At 61.0% G+C, this 19,060-nt stretch overlaps 7 protein-coding genes across 7 annotated transcripts; 5 read left to right on the forward strand and 2 right to left on the reverse strand.

Moving 5' to 3' along the window:
• The first annotated feature begins 348 nt into the window (after nt 1–348).
• On the forward strand, nt 349–2,908 carry JDV02_002529 (uncharacterized protein). Its single transcript, XM_047983563.1, has 2 exons — nt 349–1,238; nt 1,305–2,908. The coding sequence occupies exons 1-2, from the start codon at nt 585–587 to the stop codon at nt 2,856–2,858; spliced, it is 2,208 nt and encodes a 735-aa protein (XP_047839535.1). The 5' UTR covers nt 349–584; the 3' UTR covers nt 2,859–2,908.
• Nucleotides 2,909–2,983: 75 nt separating this feature from the next.
• JDV02_002530 (uncharacterized protein) lies at nt 2,984–6,460 on the reverse strand (the record flags this gene model as incomplete). The annotated part of the gene is made up of 3 exons (XM_047983564.1): nt 2,984–4,966; nt 5,016–6,124; nt 6,190–6,460. The coding sequence occupies 3 exons, from the start codon at nt 6,458–6,460 to the stop codon at nt 2,984–2,986; spliced, it is 3,363 nt and encodes a 1,120-aa protein (XP_047839536.1).
• A 438-nt stretch (nt 6,461–6,898) lies between these two features.
• JDV02_002531 (uncharacterized protein) lies at nt 6,899–9,110 on the forward strand (the record flags this gene model as incomplete). The annotated part of the gene is made up of 3 exons (XM_047983565.1): nt 6,899–6,989; nt 7,170–8,408; nt 8,473–9,110. The coding sequence occupies 3 exons, from the start codon at nt 6,899–6,901 to the stop codon at nt 9,108–9,110; spliced, it is 1,968 nt and encodes a 655-aa protein (XP_047839537.1).
• A 510-nt stretch (nt 9,111–9,620) lies between these two features.
• On the forward strand, nt 9,621–11,212 carry JDV02_002532 (uncharacterized protein; the record flags this gene model as incomplete). Its single annotated transcript, XM_047983566.1, has 3 exons — nt 9,621–9,836; nt 9,892–10,204; nt 10,278–11,212. The coding sequence occupies 3 exons, from the start codon at nt 9,621–9,623 to the stop codon at nt 11,210–11,212; spliced, it is 1,464 nt and encodes a 487-aa protein (XP_047839538.1).
• Nucleotides 11,213–12,052: 840 nt separating this feature from the next.
• Nucleotides 12,053–14,111, forward strand: JDV02_002533 (uncharacterized protein; the record flags this gene model as incomplete). Its single annotated transcript, XM_047983567.1, has 4 exons — nt 12,053–12,703; nt 12,874–13,170; nt 13,305–13,499; nt 13,659–14,111. The coding sequence occupies 4 exons, from the start codon at nt 12,053–12,055 to the stop codon at nt 14,109–14,111; spliced, it is 1,596 nt and encodes a 531-aa protein (XP_047839539.1).
• Nucleotides 14,112–15,609: 1,498 nt separating this feature from the next.
• JDV02_002534 (uncharacterized protein) lies at nt 15,610–17,644 on the forward strand (the record flags this gene model as incomplete). The annotated part of the gene is made up of 6 exons (XM_047983568.1): nt 15,610–15,939; nt 16,082–16,302; nt 16,396–16,580; nt 16,659–17,043; nt 17,123–17,297; nt 17,390–17,644. The coding sequence occupies 6 exons, from the start codon at nt 15,610–15,612 to the stop codon at nt 17,642–17,644; spliced, it is 1,551 nt and encodes a 516-aa protein (XP_047839540.1).
• A 229-nt stretch (nt 17,645–17,873) lies between these two features.
• Nucleotides 17,874–18,662, reverse strand: JDV02_002535 (uncharacterized protein). Its single transcript, XM_047983569.1, has 2 exons — nt 18,305–18,662; nt 17,874–18,206 (listed from the first exon to the last, which is right to left on the reverse strand). The coding sequence occupies exons 1-2, from the start codon at nt 18,600–18,602 to the stop codon at nt 18,094–18,096; spliced, it is 411 nt and encodes a 136-aa protein (XP_047839541.1). The 5' UTR covers nt 18,603–18,662; the 3' UTR covers nt 17,874–18,093.
• Nucleotides 18,663–19,060: the final 398 nt, after the last annotated feature.

The raw sequence follows: 19,060 nt of genomic DNA on the forward strand, positions 1-19,060 counted from the left end.
TCTCTCTTTATATGTGTATTTACTCTTCTCCGTGTAGTAGACATACATGTAAGCCCCTGCTCTCGGCCGAGCTCGGGAACTTCATGGCTTACGTTCCTTCGGGCAGACTTTCGCGAGGCGGCCTAAAACTCCTCAAACCTGGCTAGCCAGATACCAGATGCCCAGGGCATGAGTCTGTTGACGCGCAACTCGATACGTGATCCCGCTGCCTGGCCCCTGACCGGCACATGGCGGAATCGGAGTTTAGCCCCACATTTCATCGGACGACGATCGGCGCCTTTTCCGAGCCAGAACCTCGATGGCCACGCAGATGGTAATCACACTCTTCCCCCTTTCATTCTGCATTACGGCCGACATCTCATCTGATAAGATTGACTGGCCCTCCTTGTCTCTGCGGCGTTACAGGGCCAGCACAGTTATCTGATGGTCAGACTCGGGGTCGGATTTAACCGCCAGCTTCTGCCGGACAAACAAACCCAGCCTCAATCCTGTGACCGTCGTCCCTGCCACCCACCACTTAGTCGGTGACACACACGAGCGTTCATACGCCAAAAGGGCCGTCTCTCTCATAGACAGAGTGTGCCATGCAGAGGTCTTGGGTTGCTCATGGACGCCCCGTGTCGGCGTGTGAGCGGTGCCGCACCGCCAAGGTCGGCTGTGATCGCGTTCGTCCGAGCTGCTCACGGTGCTCCCGAGCGGAGACGCTATGCGAATACAACGCTCCATCAAGACAAATCGCAAGGTATCCTGTCCGTGGGCGACGAAACGATGCGCAGCAATGCGCACAGTCGACGTCCCAGCGGGAAGGCGAGTCGCCTCCCCAGACATCCCGTAACAGCCTCACCCACACGTCCCCCGACCATGGGCTCGACGACATGTCCACGGCAGGCGGCCCCCGACAGGACGATCCAGCTTCCAGCAGCGATCATCCTCCGCGGGCAATGCTTTCACCAGAGGCACAGACCTGTCCAATCAAGCTGAAGCGAGACAGGGCCGTGCTGTCCTGCGTCCGCTGCCGCAAGCACAAGGTCCGGTGCGACAGAAAGGTCCCCTGCGGGCGCTGCGTCAAGGCAAGGCGAGAGGCACAGTGCGTCTACACGGAGCCGGTTCACGCGCCTCCGACGCCCGTGGTGTGGGACGGCGGCGATGCGCTCAACACCATCGCGACGAGGTTCGTGGATGCGACGTGGGACTCGCAGAACCGCAACGGCACGCACTGGAACAACCTGCTGCAAGAGGTGAGAAGGGCGTCAGCACAGGCCGTGCCATTGCCATAGTCTTGACCGTGGCTGACGGCATCGCAGCTCAAAGGCTACCTACCGAGGGATCACGGCAGTCGAAGTGACTTCAACATCCACCGTGAACATGTCCCGCAGCCACTGGCCATGTCCATCAACTACCCTTTCAGCAACGACGCCAGCTCCGCGGACACGATCCGTCGCATTGTTGCTCAACTACCGCCCAGGCCGCTCCAGGAGATATTCATAGCGCAGTACATGGCCACCATCGAAAAGGCGTACCACCTGCTCGACGAGCACACGTGGGGGGAGGAGCTGGAGCGGTTCTGGCTCGACGACCACAGCATGCCCCCCGACTGGCTGGCGCAGCACCTCATGATACTATCGCTCGGGTGCCAGGCGCGCAACTTTGTCGCCCAGGCCACTACCACCACCACCACCACCACCACCACCGGCGGGGGAGAAGAAGAAACGTATCCCGGCATGCCGACGCGGTTCATGCACGGCGCGGAGCTGTGTCTCAAGAGGACGCCGTACATGCTCAAGTCCACCCTCGCGAATATCCGCACCCTGTGCCTGGTGGTCATCTCCAAGCAGATATACGCCATGTCGTGCCACGAGTCGGACACGTGCTGGCCGCTCACCGGGCTGATCAAGCGCCTGGGCATGCGCATCGGGCTACACGTGCCCGCGGATAGAGATGCGGTCCGTGAGAGGGGCGACGGCTCGGCGAGACGGAGGCTGTGGGCGGCCGTCGTGTTCCTCGACATGAGGCAGTCGCTCGTCTGCGGCATGCCCGTCCTGCTGCGGCCAGAGGACCTCGCGTGTTTCCGAACGGCGGCGGCCAGCAGGCGAAGCTCCCGCGCGTCGGACCATGATACAAGTCCCCAAGCAAGCAAAAACACATCCGAGTCCTGGCTGGAAAGTACCCTGGCGTCGTCAGGCGACCTGCTCCTGCAGGCCCTCGACGTGGCCACCACCTCGACAGACGCAGACGGAGCCATCACGTACGCACAGGTCACCGAGCTCGACGCCGCGCTGCGCCAGCAGCTCAAGCGCTCCGGCATGGGTCTCGCGACAGAGAACCTCGGCACGGAGGAGTGCCCGGGCCCCGTCGGCGTCGTCAACCTCGAGGCCTGCACGGTACACCTCTTCTTCCGGCTTGTCCTCATGGCGCTGCACTCGCGCTTCGCCCTGTCCCCCTCCGCGCCGCTCGACTACCCCATCTCGTGCGTGTCGTCGCTCGAGAGCGCCCTGGCTATCCTCTCGCACCAGCGCACGCTCTGCGAGGACGACATCGGCTCGGGCCGCCGGCAGAACGCCTGGTTCGCGGGCTTGCTCAAGCACGAGTTCTTCACGGCGGCCATGACGGTCTGCTCGCAGCTGGTGCGCATGGGCAACGGCCCGGGGTCGGGGCTGGGCCAGCTGCCGCCCTGCAGCTGCGAGGGCCAGCCGCAGGAGATCGTGCTGGAGGCGCTGCAGTCGTGCAGGGACGTCTGGAGCAGAGAAAAGGACGCGTCCGTTTGCAATGCCAACGCCTTTGCGGTTGTGGACAACTTGGTGTGCATGCTGCACGACTCGGGGGAAGCGGCGCGGCGCATGCCATGTCAGGGGTACTAACTCGTATACGAATAAGAGATCACAGCTGTCCTATTAATGCAGATGGATGGATTCGCATGCATAGTTCTAAATGTACACGCAAATGTGTCGCGATCTTGGCGTTATGTGTACATGGGACGCTGCCGTCAAACAGCCCACGCTTCCACCACCTCTGCGAGCGTTGTCTCGCTGCCCACATTACCTGGAAAGACTACATAAGGCATGCCCGGATGCCTACTGGTCTCTTCGTCGCACCTCCACAGCGGCACTCCCGGGGCCGCCTGGCCAAGGACCCGAGCACGCCGCATTCGCAGTGCCTTGGTCGCCGCGTCCGACGACGTTATGCCGCCCTTGGCAATGATGTACCGCGGACGGACATTGATCCTCTCGACCAAATCAACGAGGGCCCGCGCGACCTTGGAGCCAATGTTGAGTGAGCTGTCGCCATCATGGCCTCTGATGAGGTCCCGCGATGTCATGACAAGAGTGTCCTTGCCTGCGGCGATGTTGCGCGACGCCTCGCTTGCAGCCGCCTCAACGACCACACCTGCCCCTTCCGCGGCGCCAATCAGACTCTCCACGTCTAGCTCGATTATCGCCAGCTTGTCTGCACGACGACGCTTTACCACCTCCAGCTGGGCCGTCGATTTGGGGACGTAGGAGCCGGCGATGATGAGTCCGCCGCACGCATCGTGACCCGCAGTCACGCCGAGATTCGCCATGGTCAACGGGGGGATGCCGGTAATACCAAGTCTCGACGAGACAAATGCCGCGCCGGTTCGAAATAGGTAGCGTCTCCCCCTCCTCTCGGCCTCCAAAAGCCCGGCGACGAACACGTGCATATCTTGCTCAACCACGGCGTTGACGATGATGACGCGGTTCGGGTCCGCCGGCACCGACAGGAGCTTATTCGTCACGGCCGCCGGGCCACCCCTGCGGACGTCGTCCAGAGTCACCGACAGGAACGAAGACTCGCTGAAGCGTGCGCCACACTTTTCCAAGACGTACTGTCTGAGGTTCGCGTTCTGGTATCCAAAAGTCGCATCCTGGGCGAACGGCGTCTGGTTAACGGGCACCAGCTTGTCGCCCTCCTTGACGTAGTGAACGTCGTCGATGGTAAGGCGGCCACCCTGCGAGAAGAATGGGGCCACGACCCAGCCGTCAAACAGCCCCAGTGCTTCCTCAGCGGCTTCCGGTTCTTCTGGTAGGTGGCCGCGCAGTGTTGAGTCGCCGCGTAAAACGATCTCGACCCTTCTGTTAGCCTTTTTAGCCGCTGCCGATACGTTGTTGCAGATGTCAACAATGAGCTTCCGCGCCTCGGCGGACGGCAAAGCCCGCGAATTGGTCAGGATGAAAAAGCCGGCCGGGTTCAAGCTAAATTCCTGATCGAGAATCTCAGGGTCCCAGACCGTGAGAACATCAATGTCGTGGCAAGTTTGGGTGCCGGTAGGGTCGTCGTCGAGCACAACCAGCATCGGAACGTCGCCGCTCTTAACCACGTTTCTAACAGATGCGATGACGTCCTGTCCATATACCGGAGGCAAGGCCTCCAACGTCTCGCCTACAGGAAGGCACTCGGGTGTTTGTTTCTCACTGGCCTGCCCTTTCGCGGCTGCATGGCGCTTGGACCGCGCCAACTCAGCGACAGTGCTCCCAGGAAGCTCCCAGAGGCGAACGACGCCGGCATCGGACTCTTTCGCCCACCCACGCGATGCCCCTGACAGGTATAGGTTGTGCGCGGCCGAAGCTATCGGCGCGTAATATTGCAGGCGCTTCGCCTCGTCCAGTACGATGCCCAGGTCCTTGACAAATATGGCGAGCGCCGAGTGCGGTGTCCAGTCCGCCTCGAGCATCTGGGGGGCTCTATTCTCAAACATCCAGCTCCACGCGCCGGACGACCTGACGAGATCAAACATTGCTCGCGTGTCGAGGCCCAGCCGCGCGGCAAAGGCCATGGCTTCGGCGGCGGCAGCGATATGGACACCGGCCAAAAGTTGGTTGACGAGCTTGACCGAGGATGCCGCGCCAACACCACCCTCGACGTGGCAGAGGTTGCTTGCCTTTCCTGTCATGGCGAGCAGCACACTGTTGACCTTGGCAAGCACTAGATCCTCTCCGGAGCAAATAATCTGTCACGCGTTAGCGAGTGCCGCTTGTAGTTATAGCTTTGTGACTCACAGTTAGAGTGCCGTTGGCTGCCCGTACAACGCCACCGCTAACAGGGGCATCAACCAGCCAGATGCCCCGAGCAAGTGCTTTCAGTTTTGCGCCCAACTCACGCGTGAACGAAGGCGGCACGGTCGAGCTGAGGATCACAATCGCACCGTCAGAGAGTGCATCTGCGTTGTTGTCGTGGCCAAAAAGAACTTGTTCAACTTGCGAGGCGTTTTGGACCATGAGAATGACGACATCAGCATCTCGCATCGCCTCGCAGGGCGAGCCCGCGGCTTTCGCGTTGAGGTTGCTGGTAGCGAACCGCTCCATGGCTTGCGGAGACACGTCGTATCCATGGACGGGGAACCCCGCCCGAATGAGAGACGCGGCCATGCCGTGGCCCATGGCACCGAGCCCAATAACGCCAATCTTTGAAATGTCCAGCGGGCTTCCACCAGGGGTGAGCGCTTCCTTGAGCTTCACCGACTTTGCGCAGTCCCGAACCAGATCCCGCGTCGTCGGCAGGTAGAGCCGTACCAGGCCGGAGTCGTCCTCGGCGCCGTATCCCTGGGAGCAGCCCGAGATGAAGAGCTGTTCCGCGGTGCCGCCAAGCGGCAGGGAGAAGTTGGCGGCGCGGGCGGCCGACACGACGGGAGCCATGTGTCGTGCGCACGATTCGAGGGACGAGGCCTTGACCGACCAGTCGCCCTCGAGCATGCTCGGCACGCGGCTCTCAAAGGCGCGCGAGCTGCCGGCGGCGTTGGTGATGATATCGTACACCTGTTGCGTGTTCAGGCCAGCCTTGGCTGCGAGGCCAATGGCCTCGGCCGCCGTAGCAATGTGAGAGCCAAGAAGCAGGCGATAAACCATGCACGCCTTTGAGGCATCGTCAGGGGCTCCTGGAAACATGAAAAGCTCGTCGGAGCCATCGCGCAACACGTCCCGTGCCCGCTGCAGATCTTGGCCCTCGCCGGCCGCGAACAGCGTCAGATTTCCCGTATCGTGGACTGCGTGGCACTCTACGACAGCCACGTCCGACCTGTCGGCCACGGCCAAGCACCGGCCTAGCTGCTCAAAGAAGCTCCCCAGAGCTGTTCCTCCCATGATGGCGATGATGGCACGAGGTGGAAGGGCTGTGCAATTAGCAAAAGGCCGGCCGGCAGGATTCGGGAGCACCAATGTCACCGTAAAAACGTACCCGAAAGAGCACTGTTTGAGAATAGGTCTCGTTGAATGTCTCTTGAGCAGTCGCCGGCGCAGACCAAGAGGTTGCTGTCGGCAAGAGCATCGTGAGGCGAGGGCTCCTCCCGACCCCCACCGGCGTTCCATGCAATGCTCTCCGGCGCACGGCACTCGTATCCGTCGAAAGCTTTGACGAGATACTCGCGTCGGCGTGGGCCCTCGAGTAACCGCCGCGCCATGGCACAGCTGGGCGGAGGGAGGCCCAAGAAGCCGACGGTGGCGGGCATTATGATGATTAAGTTCCGTCGGGGCGTGGCTGCCTAAAAGGATCGTTGGATGACGGGGCCCGACGGCGCACAAAAGGAGGAGCCTTGTGCAGCAGACATGGCGGAATCTTAAATGGCATCGGGCAGAGCTCCCTGAGGCCGAGAGTGGTGGATATTATAGTGGTGTATGCGCAGGCGTGGTGGAGCGACGTGGGGAAGCCAGGCTGTCGACTGGACTGCCGGCGGGGAGAAACCCGCGCCCGGTCCTGAACACGTGCCGCGGCTGGCTGGACAGCTCAAGAACCGGCTTTTGTCCCGCCCCGCCCCCAGCTTCTTCTCCTCTGCAAGCACCATCGATCCAGTGACACTTGCGCACTGCTGCGGGCAGCACCAGCAGGCCCCGTTTCTCTAGGGCGGCCTTCGCTCCCATAAGGTTGTCTTATCTGATCAAAAGACGCCATGAAGCGCGCGAGGCCCGATGGCTCGCAGTCCAGTCCATCTCAGGACGCTGCCGAGCATCAACCGAAGATTTCGAGAAAGATTCGGGCGTGTAAGTCCCAACTTCCCTTTTCTATTGCCCGTCCGTCGCTGGCGCAGAACGGAACCGTCCCGTGAGCGTCATGCCGTGGTCAAAGTGTCGTCAACATGCGCGCCTCGTCACTATGACGAACGACACCGCACAACACAACGAACATGACAATGGATAGATGGGTGCTAAGACAGCGCGCAGGCCAGGCATGCCAGAATCGGAAAATAAAATGCAACCTGGAGCCGGGCCAGGACCAGTGCGTGCGCTGCGCGCGCCTGGGGCTTACCTGCATCGTCAACAAGAGCCTACAGACGCTGCTCGACGATGAGAATGAGTGGAAAAAGACCATGGAATCGCAGATGCACTCGCTCCAGGCCGCCCTGTCCGAAGTTCAAAGGGCCCTCAACCTCCCCCAGTCGTCCAACGTGCCCCCCCGCGTCCAGAGCGCGTCCATGGACAGGGGGAGCAGCTTCTCTCAGAGCCCCGGCGTCGCCCGAACCACTGCCGCGCCCTCGCAGGGACAACCCTCCGGTCCGCGGCCCATCCGCCCAACGGGCATGACGAGGGAGAACTCGGCCGAGGCCGAGGCGCCGGACCAAGAGGACCAGGCCATGGTCAACGCCCCCATGGCCAGCCTCTTCGAGGTGACGAAGCTGCGCAACATCCGCAACGAGCCGTGGGCGCGCGGCCGGCGCCCATCGAGCCGCTGCCTGCAGCACGACTTCATTGCCCAGGGACGCTTCGGCGAGGAGGAGGCCGAGAAGCTGTTCGTCAAGTTTGACGAGACGCTCAATGCCTATCTGTGGGGCGGCATCGCGCTGGTGCACGACAGCCTCGCCTCGGCCCGCGAGTCGTCGAGCCTGCTGACGGCCGCCATTCTGGCAGTGACATCGCTGCACGCTCAGGATGAGGGCCGTGCCTTCGACATTTGCTATCCCATTTTCCTGGACCTCGTCAGCCAGGCCATGTTCGACCGCTACCACACCCTCGATGACGTGCGCGGTCTCGCCATCGGCGCATTTTGGCTTTCCGACCTGAGCTGGAAGCTGTCGGGCCTCGCCGTGCGCATCGCCACCGAGCTCAACCTCCACCAGTTCTCTGCAAAGGCGCTGCGGGACGCGCCGCAGTACATCGAAGAGGCGCGGCTGTGGTACCTGCTGTACGTCTGCGATCACCACTTTAGCGTCGCGTACGGGCGGCCCTCGGTGTTTACGGAAAACTCTACCATCACCTGCCATGAGACATTCCTCCAGCTCCCAGGCATCACCGAGTCCGACTTTCGCCTGCACAGCCAGGTAGGCGTCTTCAAGATCCTGAGTCGGATATACCATGCGTTCGGCCCGGATCGATCGCGCATGATTGCGAGCGACGAGTTCGAGATTCTGCGGCGCTTCGACATCGATTTGGGGCACTGGCGCAACCACTGGGAACCTCGACTGCGTATGTCTTTTTCTTCTCCACGCCTGCCCTGGACTGGACGCTCTGCTGACGAACGGCTTTGCAGGACCCAACAAATTCGTATCCGAGTACCCAGCCAAGGGGGTCATCCTCCACTACCACTTTGCCCGGCTGCAGCTCTTTTCCATCTGCCTGCGCGGCCTCCGTCCCGACGAGCAGTACAGCATGTCGCCTGAGCGGCGGTACTTTGTCAACCTCGCCATCTCCAGCGCTTCGGCAGCCCTGGAGCTGGTCCTCCACGACGTCGACATGCGCAAGTCGGTCATTGGCGTGCCCCTGTATCTGCTCACCACCATTGCGTACGCCTGCCTCTTCTTGATGAAGGCGCAGTCTCAGTGGCGGTCCGCGAGCCTCAACATCCGCTACGAGGACGTGGTGTCGCTGATCGAGGGCATCGTCGTCCTGCTCGAGGAGACGCGACCGTGTGTCCGCCACGTAGCGCACTTTCTGGGCCGCGGGCTCGACGGCATGCTCCAGAGGTTCAAGGAGCGCAACGCGGCCAGTACCATCAAGTCGTTGTCGCAGGCCGGGCAGCCGACGCCGCAGGACTGGACCGGAGAGGCGATGATGCCGGACTGGAACAGTTGGATGTTTGGCACCGGGATGCCCAACCAGTTCAGCTTGGAGTCGGACAACTATGGCCTCAACTTCCTCGACGCGCTCAATTCACAGATGCCTGGTTGAGGGCGGCAACGAGACGTATTGATAGCATAGCTCTCGTGCCCGTCGCCGCAGGAACCGGAGGGAAGTTGCTGATGTCGCGCGTAAACATGTGCGACGCGGGCAGAATCCCGCCACAGCTCTGCTGCCCGGCGGCCGGCGGCTAACTTCGAGCGGGCCTCCGGGTTGTCGACTCGGACCAGCGGCAAATCCTGCCCAAGCTTTTCGAGGCGTGCCAATGGCGGCCCGCGCCGAGTGCAAGCGGGCCCTGGCGTGGTCGAGAACGCGCGATGCTGGCTGCATTGCTACCAAAAAGACTCCATCAAACAAAGTTTCGGCCCATTTGCGCCTGCATCTGTGTAACCCCACGGGGCAACGGCTCCGAGGTGGTGAGGAAGGGCATCTGCAGCGACGAGCGCAAGGGTATAAGTAGCATCTTCGACTGTCAGTCAGTTCAAGTGCCCAGCTCTCCTCTCACCCGCTTTGCTTCTACCGTGCCCCCGTTGCGTCCCGGAGGAGCAACTCGTCCGCGTCATGTCCGTCATAAATCCCGGCAAGTCCGCGTCGGTCGAGGCAAGGGAGGCCACCGCCCGCGTCGCCTCTGAGCAGGATGATGCCGTCGCCGAGGCGCTTCGCAGCTACGTCCCGGGCTCCGACGAAGAGAAGAAGCTTGTGAGAAAGATTGACGCCTACTTCCTGCCAATGCTCTGGGCCATGTACATTCTGAACTACGTCGATCGGACCAACATTGTGAGTGCGCACATGTCTCGGGAAGACGCCCCGGCACAGCACTGACCTCGCGCAGGGAAACGCCAAGATTGGCGGCATGTCCAAAGACCTGGGCTTGAGCGACGATGGGTACGCCTGGGTCTTGTCGGTGTTCTTCTTTGGCTATCTCATATGTGAGGTCCCGTCCAACATGATCCTCACCCGAAGCCGGCCGTCCATCTTTTTGCCCACAATCATGTTGATATGGGGCATCATGAGCGCCCTCATGGCCGTCTCGAAAAGTTATGGCGCCCTCTTGGCCTTTCGGTTCATCCTGGGGTGCCTCGAGGCAGGCTTCTTCCCGGGCGTGCTTTTCCTCTTGAGTTGCTGGTACACCCAGCCGGAAGTTGGTACGTCGTCGAGTTCCCATTGCCCCGGACACCTGCTGCCTCGTCAGGCAAGTCTGACTCTTCGGGCCTCTAGGGAAGCGATTTGCCATCTTTTTCACGGCCTCGGTGGCGTCGGGCGCTTTCGGGGGCCTCCTCGCGGGCGCGATAACGTCCAATCTGCACGGCGCGCACGGCCTCGCGGGGTGGCGCTGGCTGTTCATCGTCGAGGGCGTGGCGACGGTTGGCGTGGCGCTCATCGCCTACTTTGTGCTGCTCGACTACCCGGCGACGTCGAAGCGCCTCACGCCCGACGAGCGCCTGCTGGCCACGGTGCGCATCGCCCATAGTGGCATCTCAAACAGCACGGCGGGGCGGCGTCGGCTAAGCCACTGGCAAGCTTTTCTGGCGGCCGTGTCGGATCCCCGCACGTACATGTTCGTCGTCCTTTACATGCTCGACGTCGGGTCCGGGACGATTTCGTACTTTATCCCAACCATCACCGTCAGCCTCGGCTACAGCACGGTCAAGGCGCAGTACATGACGGTGCCCATCTACGTCATCGCGGCCACGAGCTGCAACGTCGTCGCCTGGTCGTCGGACCGCCGCGTCGAGCGCCGGTGGCACATCGCGGGGCCCCTCGCCGTGGGCTGTGTGTGCGCTGCGGTCTGCGTCGCGGTGCAGACGGCCGTCGTCCGCTACGTGATGCTGTGCTTCATCGCCGCGGGCATCTGGACGGTCATGCCGCTGATCCTCACGTGGACGAGCAATGTCATTGTCCTGCCGCCCGAGAAGCGCGCCATCGTGATTGCCATTGTAAACGCCTTTGGCAACTTTTCGAGCGTCTACGGCAGCCGCATATGGCCGTCGACGGATGCTCCGGCGTACCGCATCGGATTCGGCGTCACGGCGGCGTTCCTTGGGGGCGGCGCCGTCCTAGCCGCCGTGATTCCGGTGCTGTGCAACCTCGTCAAGTGGAAGGGGACAAAGGCGGAGAGAGACTTGGCCGATGAAGCCGACGTGGACTCGTGAGCGGCCCGGCCTTTGATAGTGTTAACATGTACGAACAACGGGTATGATGTGTCCAAATGTCCGTTTGTGTCGCCTTGGCCGCTGCTCTGCCTCGCAGAAGAAAGTGACATCTGCGATCTTCCTGATTTGTCGACCACCAGCCTCGCCGCTGCCGTTCTGCCTGCGCGTAAACCGCAGTTGCCGTGATGTTCAGCTCTAGGTTGTGGGAGGCCGCCTGTCTCGAGACGATGGTGCGCCCGGGGCAGTGTTGCAGCCGTTCGTCAGGAGTCGCCTTGTCGCCTGCCTGCAACCACCGACGGCGAGGCGTCCAAAAAGCTTCGCGCGCAAGTCGTGATCCCCCGTCCTGGGCACCGACCCGACCCAGTCGCATGTGAGAATGAGGCGTGGCCATCGCACGCACTCGCTTCCTTCCACATTTTGGCCAGGTGACGCCGCAGCCGCGAGTCTCTTTGGCAGACTTGGGCAACGGGGGCTGAAATGGTACAAGACATCCATCTTCTAGATAGACATCGCAGCTACGGTTGCAATAGATGCAGATGGCATTGCGCTAGGCGAACCACCGCGGGGCGAAGGGATCCCAGGATGTCTACTGCAGGTTCGCCACGCGCGCTCAGCCGCATGCAGGCCGCCCACGCTATCGCCTTGTTCCCCCAGCACCTCGCATCCGGGGGAGCTTGGGCGTGTAAGTCGGGTCGCGGCCAGCTGGCTTTGATAAATGTAACGGGTTCGGTCATGCGCGATGGGGCCAACGTACAGGACGTTGAGAGCAGACGTCCCTCGTCACACCAGACCAGACGCCGAGGAGTCACGACAGCAACAGCAGCAACAGCAACAGCAAACATGTCGTCGACGTTCGACCCCTTTTACGAAACGGGCGAGAGGGCCTTTCACCAGATGAAGTTTGTCGAGTACACGTCCGCGAACAAGGCCAGGGTATACCGCACGGGACAGGCCGAGCCGAGCAGCCTGCTGCACCACCCTCTGTCGCAGCTCCGCCCGCAGGACGACTGCATCGTCGTAGTGCCCTTTACTGGCTTCAGCCCGCTGCAGACGCAGGAGGGTCTCGAGCAGGTGGTCCGGCGCTGGGGCGTCCCCGGCGAGATGTACCGGCACCTGGTGCAGAACCAGGGCGGCGACCGGTTCGAGGTGCACGCCGAGGGCTTCCGCTGGCGGACGTGGAGGATCCCCGTGGGGGCGTGGCCGTGGGCCCTGCTCACGTCGTACCCGACCTACTTTGCCGTCGGGACGCCTCTGGGCGATGATGATGGTGACGATGCCGTTGCGGCGGCGGCGCCGTTGAGAGTCCTGGCGTTTGTGGCCAAGGACCGCGTGAGCAAGACCGAGGTGGCGCTCAAGGGGTACGTCGGAGCGGACCTGGCGGGCGTCTCGTGCGAGCTCAGGTTGCTGTATCTGCAGGCGCTGCTCATCATGACGGTGAATGACAACTGGCATAACTGCACCGAGAGCATCAAGCGCTCCATCACCCGCAACGTGAGTCTCTTTGCCTCGCCTCACCTCGCCTCCCCTGACCTCACCTCGCCTCACCACCACCATTATCATCATCACCACCACCATCACCACCGTCACCAGGGCTTGAAGCCAGCCAACCTTGCCCCCGCGTGCTCACCTCGACAAGACTAACATGAAAACTCTACACATAGATGAGCGCGCTGCGCGACGCCCGCAAAAACGTCTCGTACTCGGAGAGCATGGGGCACGCGAGCGAGTACCAGTTCGTGTCCATCACCAACATGGTCTACCTCAAGTCCATCATCGAGCACGCCGGCGCCGTGGCGAGCGCGGCGAGCATCATGTCCCTACCAGAGAAGTCGCCGTCGCGCCACAGGGAGCTGCTGCTGGCCGTGCGCGACATTGCCCGCAACTCGCAGCAGCAGTTCCGCGACAACCTCACCGCGTTTACCGCCCTGCGCGAGGCCCTGGACGGCGAGCTGAGAAACGTGAGCCCCATACATACATACCTACCCACGTCACCTCATTGCACGCCCGGTCTGTGACGACTGCGGTGGCGGGAGCCGAACTTGTATGCTGACAGGAAGAGGGGGGGCCCATACTTCCCCCCCATTAAATGCAGTGCGCGGTGGCTGTCCAGAACAACAGCCTCGACTACGTGAGGCAGAGCCTCATCGACATGCGGCAGGTGTCGCGCAGCAGCCAGAAGCAGGCCGAGGAGATGCACAAGTACGCCGAGCAGGCCAAGGAGGACACCCGGTACATGAGGCGGCTGGCGCTCATCACCATGTGCTTCTTGCCCTCTTCCACCGTCGCCGTAAGTAGCCTCTTTAACTCTCTCGATCTCTCTCGATATATATATATCCCCCTTTGTCTCGATTCACGACAACAAGACCTTTCTCCCGCCGCAGCCTGCGCTTTCATTGCAAAACAAAACAAAAATGATAGACTAACCGCCTGGGCGCGCCGGACACAGGCCATGTTCAGCATGCCGTTCCTCAGCCTCGACGACGACCTCAGCTTCAAGGCCATCCGCAAGTTTTGGATCTTCGTCGTCGTCAGCCTCGTCTTCACGGGCCTCACGTTTGGCGTGTCGTTTTCGTGGGACCTGCTGTCGCGCATAAAGGCGTCGAGGAACGGCGGCGCGAAGCAGCAGCAGCAGCAGCAGGGGAAGGAGGAGCAAGACGTCGACAACGCGGGCGACGACCTGAGACCGCGCCCGCACGTCGACGTCGAGCTGAGCGAAATGGCCACGATTCTCATGTCCCGGCTGCCGGTCAGAGAAGGGCCTGACAGCGACGGCGACGACGACGACGATAAGGACAACGACAACAAGGCCAATGACAGCAGCAACGACGACGACAACGACAACAAGAATGGCGGTGTCGGTGCCGAGTCAGGGCATGATGATGATGCGCAGCTAGGCTAGTCAAGTCCAAGTCGCAGATGTTCGCCCTTCCACCGCCGTAGGCAGGCATGCGCGCGCGCGAATCGAGCCTTTTCGTTCGGATGCGAGATGCCGGGACATGCGGGTGTAGTTTCGAGGGGAACCAAACCACCCTTGATCTCAGCCACAATTGCTTTGGGCGCCTCCATCCTCAAATTGACCTGGGGGGGGCCGGGGCCACCCTTTGCCCCCTTTTCGTGCTTTGTTGCATAACGCCTCTCGTTTTTTCTCGCCAACTGCCACCCCCCGAGCTGGTGTGCCACGAAACCGTTGCGGCGTTGGCCCGGGCGGCCTTCCGCATCAGTGGAGAGAGCCTCAATCCGTTTCTTCTCGTGCGTTTTTTTGTTTGATGCCCCATTTGTGTTGTTTCGTCGTTGCCGACACCATCTGCCAAGCTTTTTCCTCCTCGTGTCTTGTCTGGGCCGAAGGGGAAAAGCGTCCGCGCGTCCTAAGATGCCGTCTCACCATCAGGATCAGAGTGAGACAATCCCATCATCACTTCGACTCGTCGGGCAGACAGACGGGGCATCATCAACCCAACCCTCCCGGACTGTCACCCTCAGTCAGCGCCCGCCTCCATCGTGCAAAAAGTGGTGGTAGGTAGGTGGTGGTGGTGGTGGTGGTGGTGGTGGCCAAGCGGAGAATTTAGTAGCACCTGGCTCCGGGCGGCTGGGCCGTCATGCACAGCGGCTCTAGCTTGACGCCCTCGTCGCCATCAGAGAGCAAAAGCATGATGGGGGGCGGAATCCTGTCCGGATTGGATCTGCCAAGCGGCGCAAAGTCGACGGCCACTGGCAATTGTCTGCCCGTACAAACACCACCGGATCTACATTCCTCGTCTCGCGCACGCCCGTTGATGTCGTGATGCTCAGCTAAGCACTGGGAGACCCAAACCCGAAACCCCCCCCCCCCCTTCTCCGTCGCCGCCGCTGATACAGCGAGTCTGAGGTTTGGGGCTGCCAGCCAGCTCACCGTACCGTACTTCTGGGACAGTCTGGGGCGCAGAGAGGGAGAGAGAGAGCGCGAGCGACGCATGGCCACTTGGCCCCAGCGACTCGGCATGGCGGTGCCGCCTCTCCAAGCCAGAGGCCGGCTCTCGTGTCTCATTTGTTTTGGAACAAGGGGCCCGTATCTCATTGACTGCAGATAAGCTATGATCGACCCGCGGTGATGGAGCGCTGTGCCCTGCGACACGACCGCCCGTGGCAGGGCAGCCCTTGGGCAGGGGGCGGGCCGCGCGTGCGTTCCTCGCAGTGGATATATTTTCATGGTTTCTCTCTCACGACGGTGTATATGGCTACTATACTGCTATCCTAAAGGCATGGTCGCTGGCCGGCTGGGCTGTCAGATCTAATACCAGGTTACTTACTTACTTGTACAAAGTAAAAACAAGCCGTCAAAGAAGCCGCTTCCTCGGCCATAGCGACACCTTACATGTACATTTACTGACTGTACGTCGACGACGACGACGACGACGACAATGATTCCGCTCTCGCAATCTTGGCCGAAGCCTCGGCACGACGACTCCATGGACAAGCAGGGATACCTCACCGACGACGACGGCCTGCGGCTGACCGCGGCGCCGACGACCGAGAGCGTCCGCAGCTTCGCGCCGCACCAGGACGCGGCTGAGGATCAGCGGCCGTCAAGATGGAAGACGGCGCGGATCGTGTTTAGCATCGACCGTCACGTCATGCCCCTCGTTTGCCTGCTGTACCTGCTCTCGTGCATAGATCGCGCGAACCTGGGCAATGCGAAGCAGGATGGGCTGATGGAGGACTTGCACATGACGGGCAGGCACGACTACAATGTAAGTAAGCAACACTCTTTGCGTTATCCCAAGCCTTTTCTCATGCACTTTCATGATATTCTTTTTGTTTTCTATTGCTGTTGCTGTTATTGTTGTGTTTTTCCACTCCTCATTCATCATATTTGGCACTGACAACGCTCAGATTGCACTTTCAGTCTTCTTTCCTTTCTACCTGATTGTGCAGATCCCGTCGAATCTGGCCCTGCAGCGCGTGCGGCCATCTATATGGCTACCCACGCTCATGGTCCTCTTCGCCATCGTCACGGTCTGCATGGCCTTTATCAAGACCTACGGCGGCCTTCTCGTCATGCGATGCCTGCTGGGCATCGCCGAGGGTGGCATCTTTCCGGGCGTCGTCTACTAGTAAGCCGCGCTTGGTGCCCCCGTTCTGGTATCAAACCAACTCCGAAGAAAGATCCCCCGCTTACATGTGATTGTTTTTCAATGTGTCTCCAGCCTCACTACATGGTATACCCGGTACGAGTACGGCTTCCGCATCGCGATTATCTACGCGTGCGCCGTCGCGGGCAGCCCGTTCAACCGCTTCATCGGGGATGCCATACTCGAGTTTCACGGCGTCGGCGGCCTCAACAGCTGGTCTTGGATCTTCATCCTCGAAGGGCTCGTCACACTGCTCGTCGGTACGTCAGCGCTTAATCTCCTCGCCTCTCTACATCCGGCCGCTGATCATGTTCTCTTTTTTTTTTCACCTGCTGCAGCTGGGGCATCGTACTGGCTGCTGCACGACTGCCCAGACAGCAGTGCTTTCCTCAAGCCGTCGGAGAAGAGGACCGTGATGCGGCGCCTCGCCGAGGACATGTGCCACCTGTCCGACGGCTTGAAGCTCGCTCAGGTCAGGAGCGCGCTTCTCGACTGGCACATCTGGGTGCACATGGTCATGACGGTCGGCATCTCCATACCGCTGTACTCCATCGGCGCCTTCATGCCGCTCATCATCGAGGACATGGGCTTCCACGACGACAAGGCGATACTCATGGAGATGCCTCCGCACGCGGCCGCGAGTCTCGTGATGCTCGCGGCGGGATGGGCGGCTGACCGGCAGCGGCAGCGAGGCGTCTACATTATCGCGTTTTGCATCCTGGCGTACGTGATGCCCCTTGTTCTCCTTATCCTTCGGTTTGTTGTGTGTGTGCTTGTGTGTGCGCGTGCTAATACCTCGCAGGATGACCGGCTTCGCGATCCTCAGCGCCGTCGAGGACGCAGGCGCGCGGTACTTTGCCTGCTTCCTCGTGTGCATGGGCATCTACCCCGTCGTCCCGCAGGACATCGCCTGGAACGCCAACAACATTGGCGGCTCGACCAAGCTCGCCGTCGGCATCGCCATGCACATTGGCTTTGTAAGTCCTCGCTTGCCCACCCACTCCGCTCTCGACCCGCCCACAGCTCGTGCAGGAAAGTTGTTATTTCATGCTGACCTAGTTACGCCCAGGGCAATCTCGGCGGCGCAGTCGCCGGCTTCGTCGTCCGCCACGACGAAGCGGAGCGCTTCGTGTCCGGACACAACATCATGCTGCTCATAACAGGCGCCGCCTGTCTGCTGGCCGTCTTCATGTCGTGGTCCGTCCGCAAGGAAAACGCGCGGCGCGATCGCGTGTACAAGAGCCCGGAATCGTATTCGGTGCCGGAGAGGAGGCGGCACAGGGACATGGGCGATCGAGCGCCGTTTTTCCGATATACCATCTGAGTGACGCATAGATTAGGTTTGGAATGGGAATTTCGAAAATGCATTGAGCGGTGTTGGATGGGTTGGTAGAAAATAAATCGAGACAGGCTGCAGGCCATGTTTAATGTGAAGAGTGGGCTCATTAGATGACTGCGTGCATGCGTTCGGCCGCGAGTCTTTGTGAGTTGCAAAGAGTCGCGAGTATTTACTCAATGGAGAACCAACGGAACGCAGAGCCATAATCAAGGCCATTCGAAACGTGATCAAGCCTCAATTCAGGGCCACTCGGCTGCATGTATGTATACAGCGCCCACAAACAAGGTATATATGCACGAATAAGTCGTCAGCCAGCCTCATTCAAGCGCGGCGATGGCTCGAATCCCGGTCCAAGCCCACATGTCACTCAGCCAGTCAGTCAGTCCGTCACCAGCCGACATCGCCACGGGCTTCGCCTCTCCACCGCCCATCGCTCAGTTCGTGCCGGAGCAGCCGACAAAGTTGTTACCGCTGGCGCCAGTGTGGGTAATCTGACCAGCCTGATCGCAGTCCTGTGTAACGACGACGCGGTCCGGGCCGGGGGAGCCTGTGTTTGTCAAGAAAGCGTTAGACCTCAAAGTCCTTTTTTTTTTCCATTCCGATAACTCTATGAAGGCTTTTTGCCTTCGGGGGCATTGTACGTACCGCCGCCGTAGACCTTGCCGGACTTGAGAATGGGAAACTCGTAATACGGCCCGCTTATCCCATGGAAGTTGAAGCCCTCGTAGTTGTTGTACCGGTGCGGGTACGTCGAGCTGCCGGCCGTGTCGCCGCTCTGCACGTAGTCGCACGCGGCGGACGAGGCGGCGTCGACGGCGCCGGCCGAGTACGAGGTGCTGCCGCAGGTCGTCGCGCCGCGGGTTGCCAGCAGCGGTGGCGGGTCGGCCGGGGCGGCGCTGACGAGGGCGACGACGGAGAGGACGGCGGCGAGGGTCAGCTGCATCGTGGCGGTTGCGGGCGGAGGGTTTGTTCAACGACGTTGCGAAAGGGCGTGGGCTAGGACACGGCCGTTGAATAGGGGTCCAAGGAAGGGGGTGTGGTCAAATTATATAGAAGAAGTGTCTACTACAATCATTAGATACTCATCACACCGACGCCGCGTGTTGCTAGTACTACATGTAGAAGGCGTCAAGGTCACCCCCGACCGCTTAGGGCCGTGCCGGTCTCCCCGTCGTCCGCTTTGATCTCATCCCCGACGGTAGTGCAGTACCAGAGCAACATGAACAAATAACGGCCTTGTCTCCCACTCACAGCCGCCAAGGGTCGGGCCCGCGTGATACGGCACAATCCGTTCCATCCAACCAGTCAAGGCGCGCCATCGTTCGCCATGTGAGATGGCGGCGACGGGACTCGTTGCGCATCTTGGAAGGTCGTGTTCGCAGATCGACGTCCTAGTGGTCG

This window comes from Purpureocillium takamizusanense, chromosome 2 (genome assembly GCF_022605165.1).
Source record: "Purpureocillium takamizusanense chromosome 2, complete sequence".
NCBI classification, from domain to species: Eukaryota; Fungi; Ascomycota; class Sordariomycetes; order Hypocreales; family Ophiocordycipitaceae; genus Purpureocillium; species Purpureocillium takamizusanense.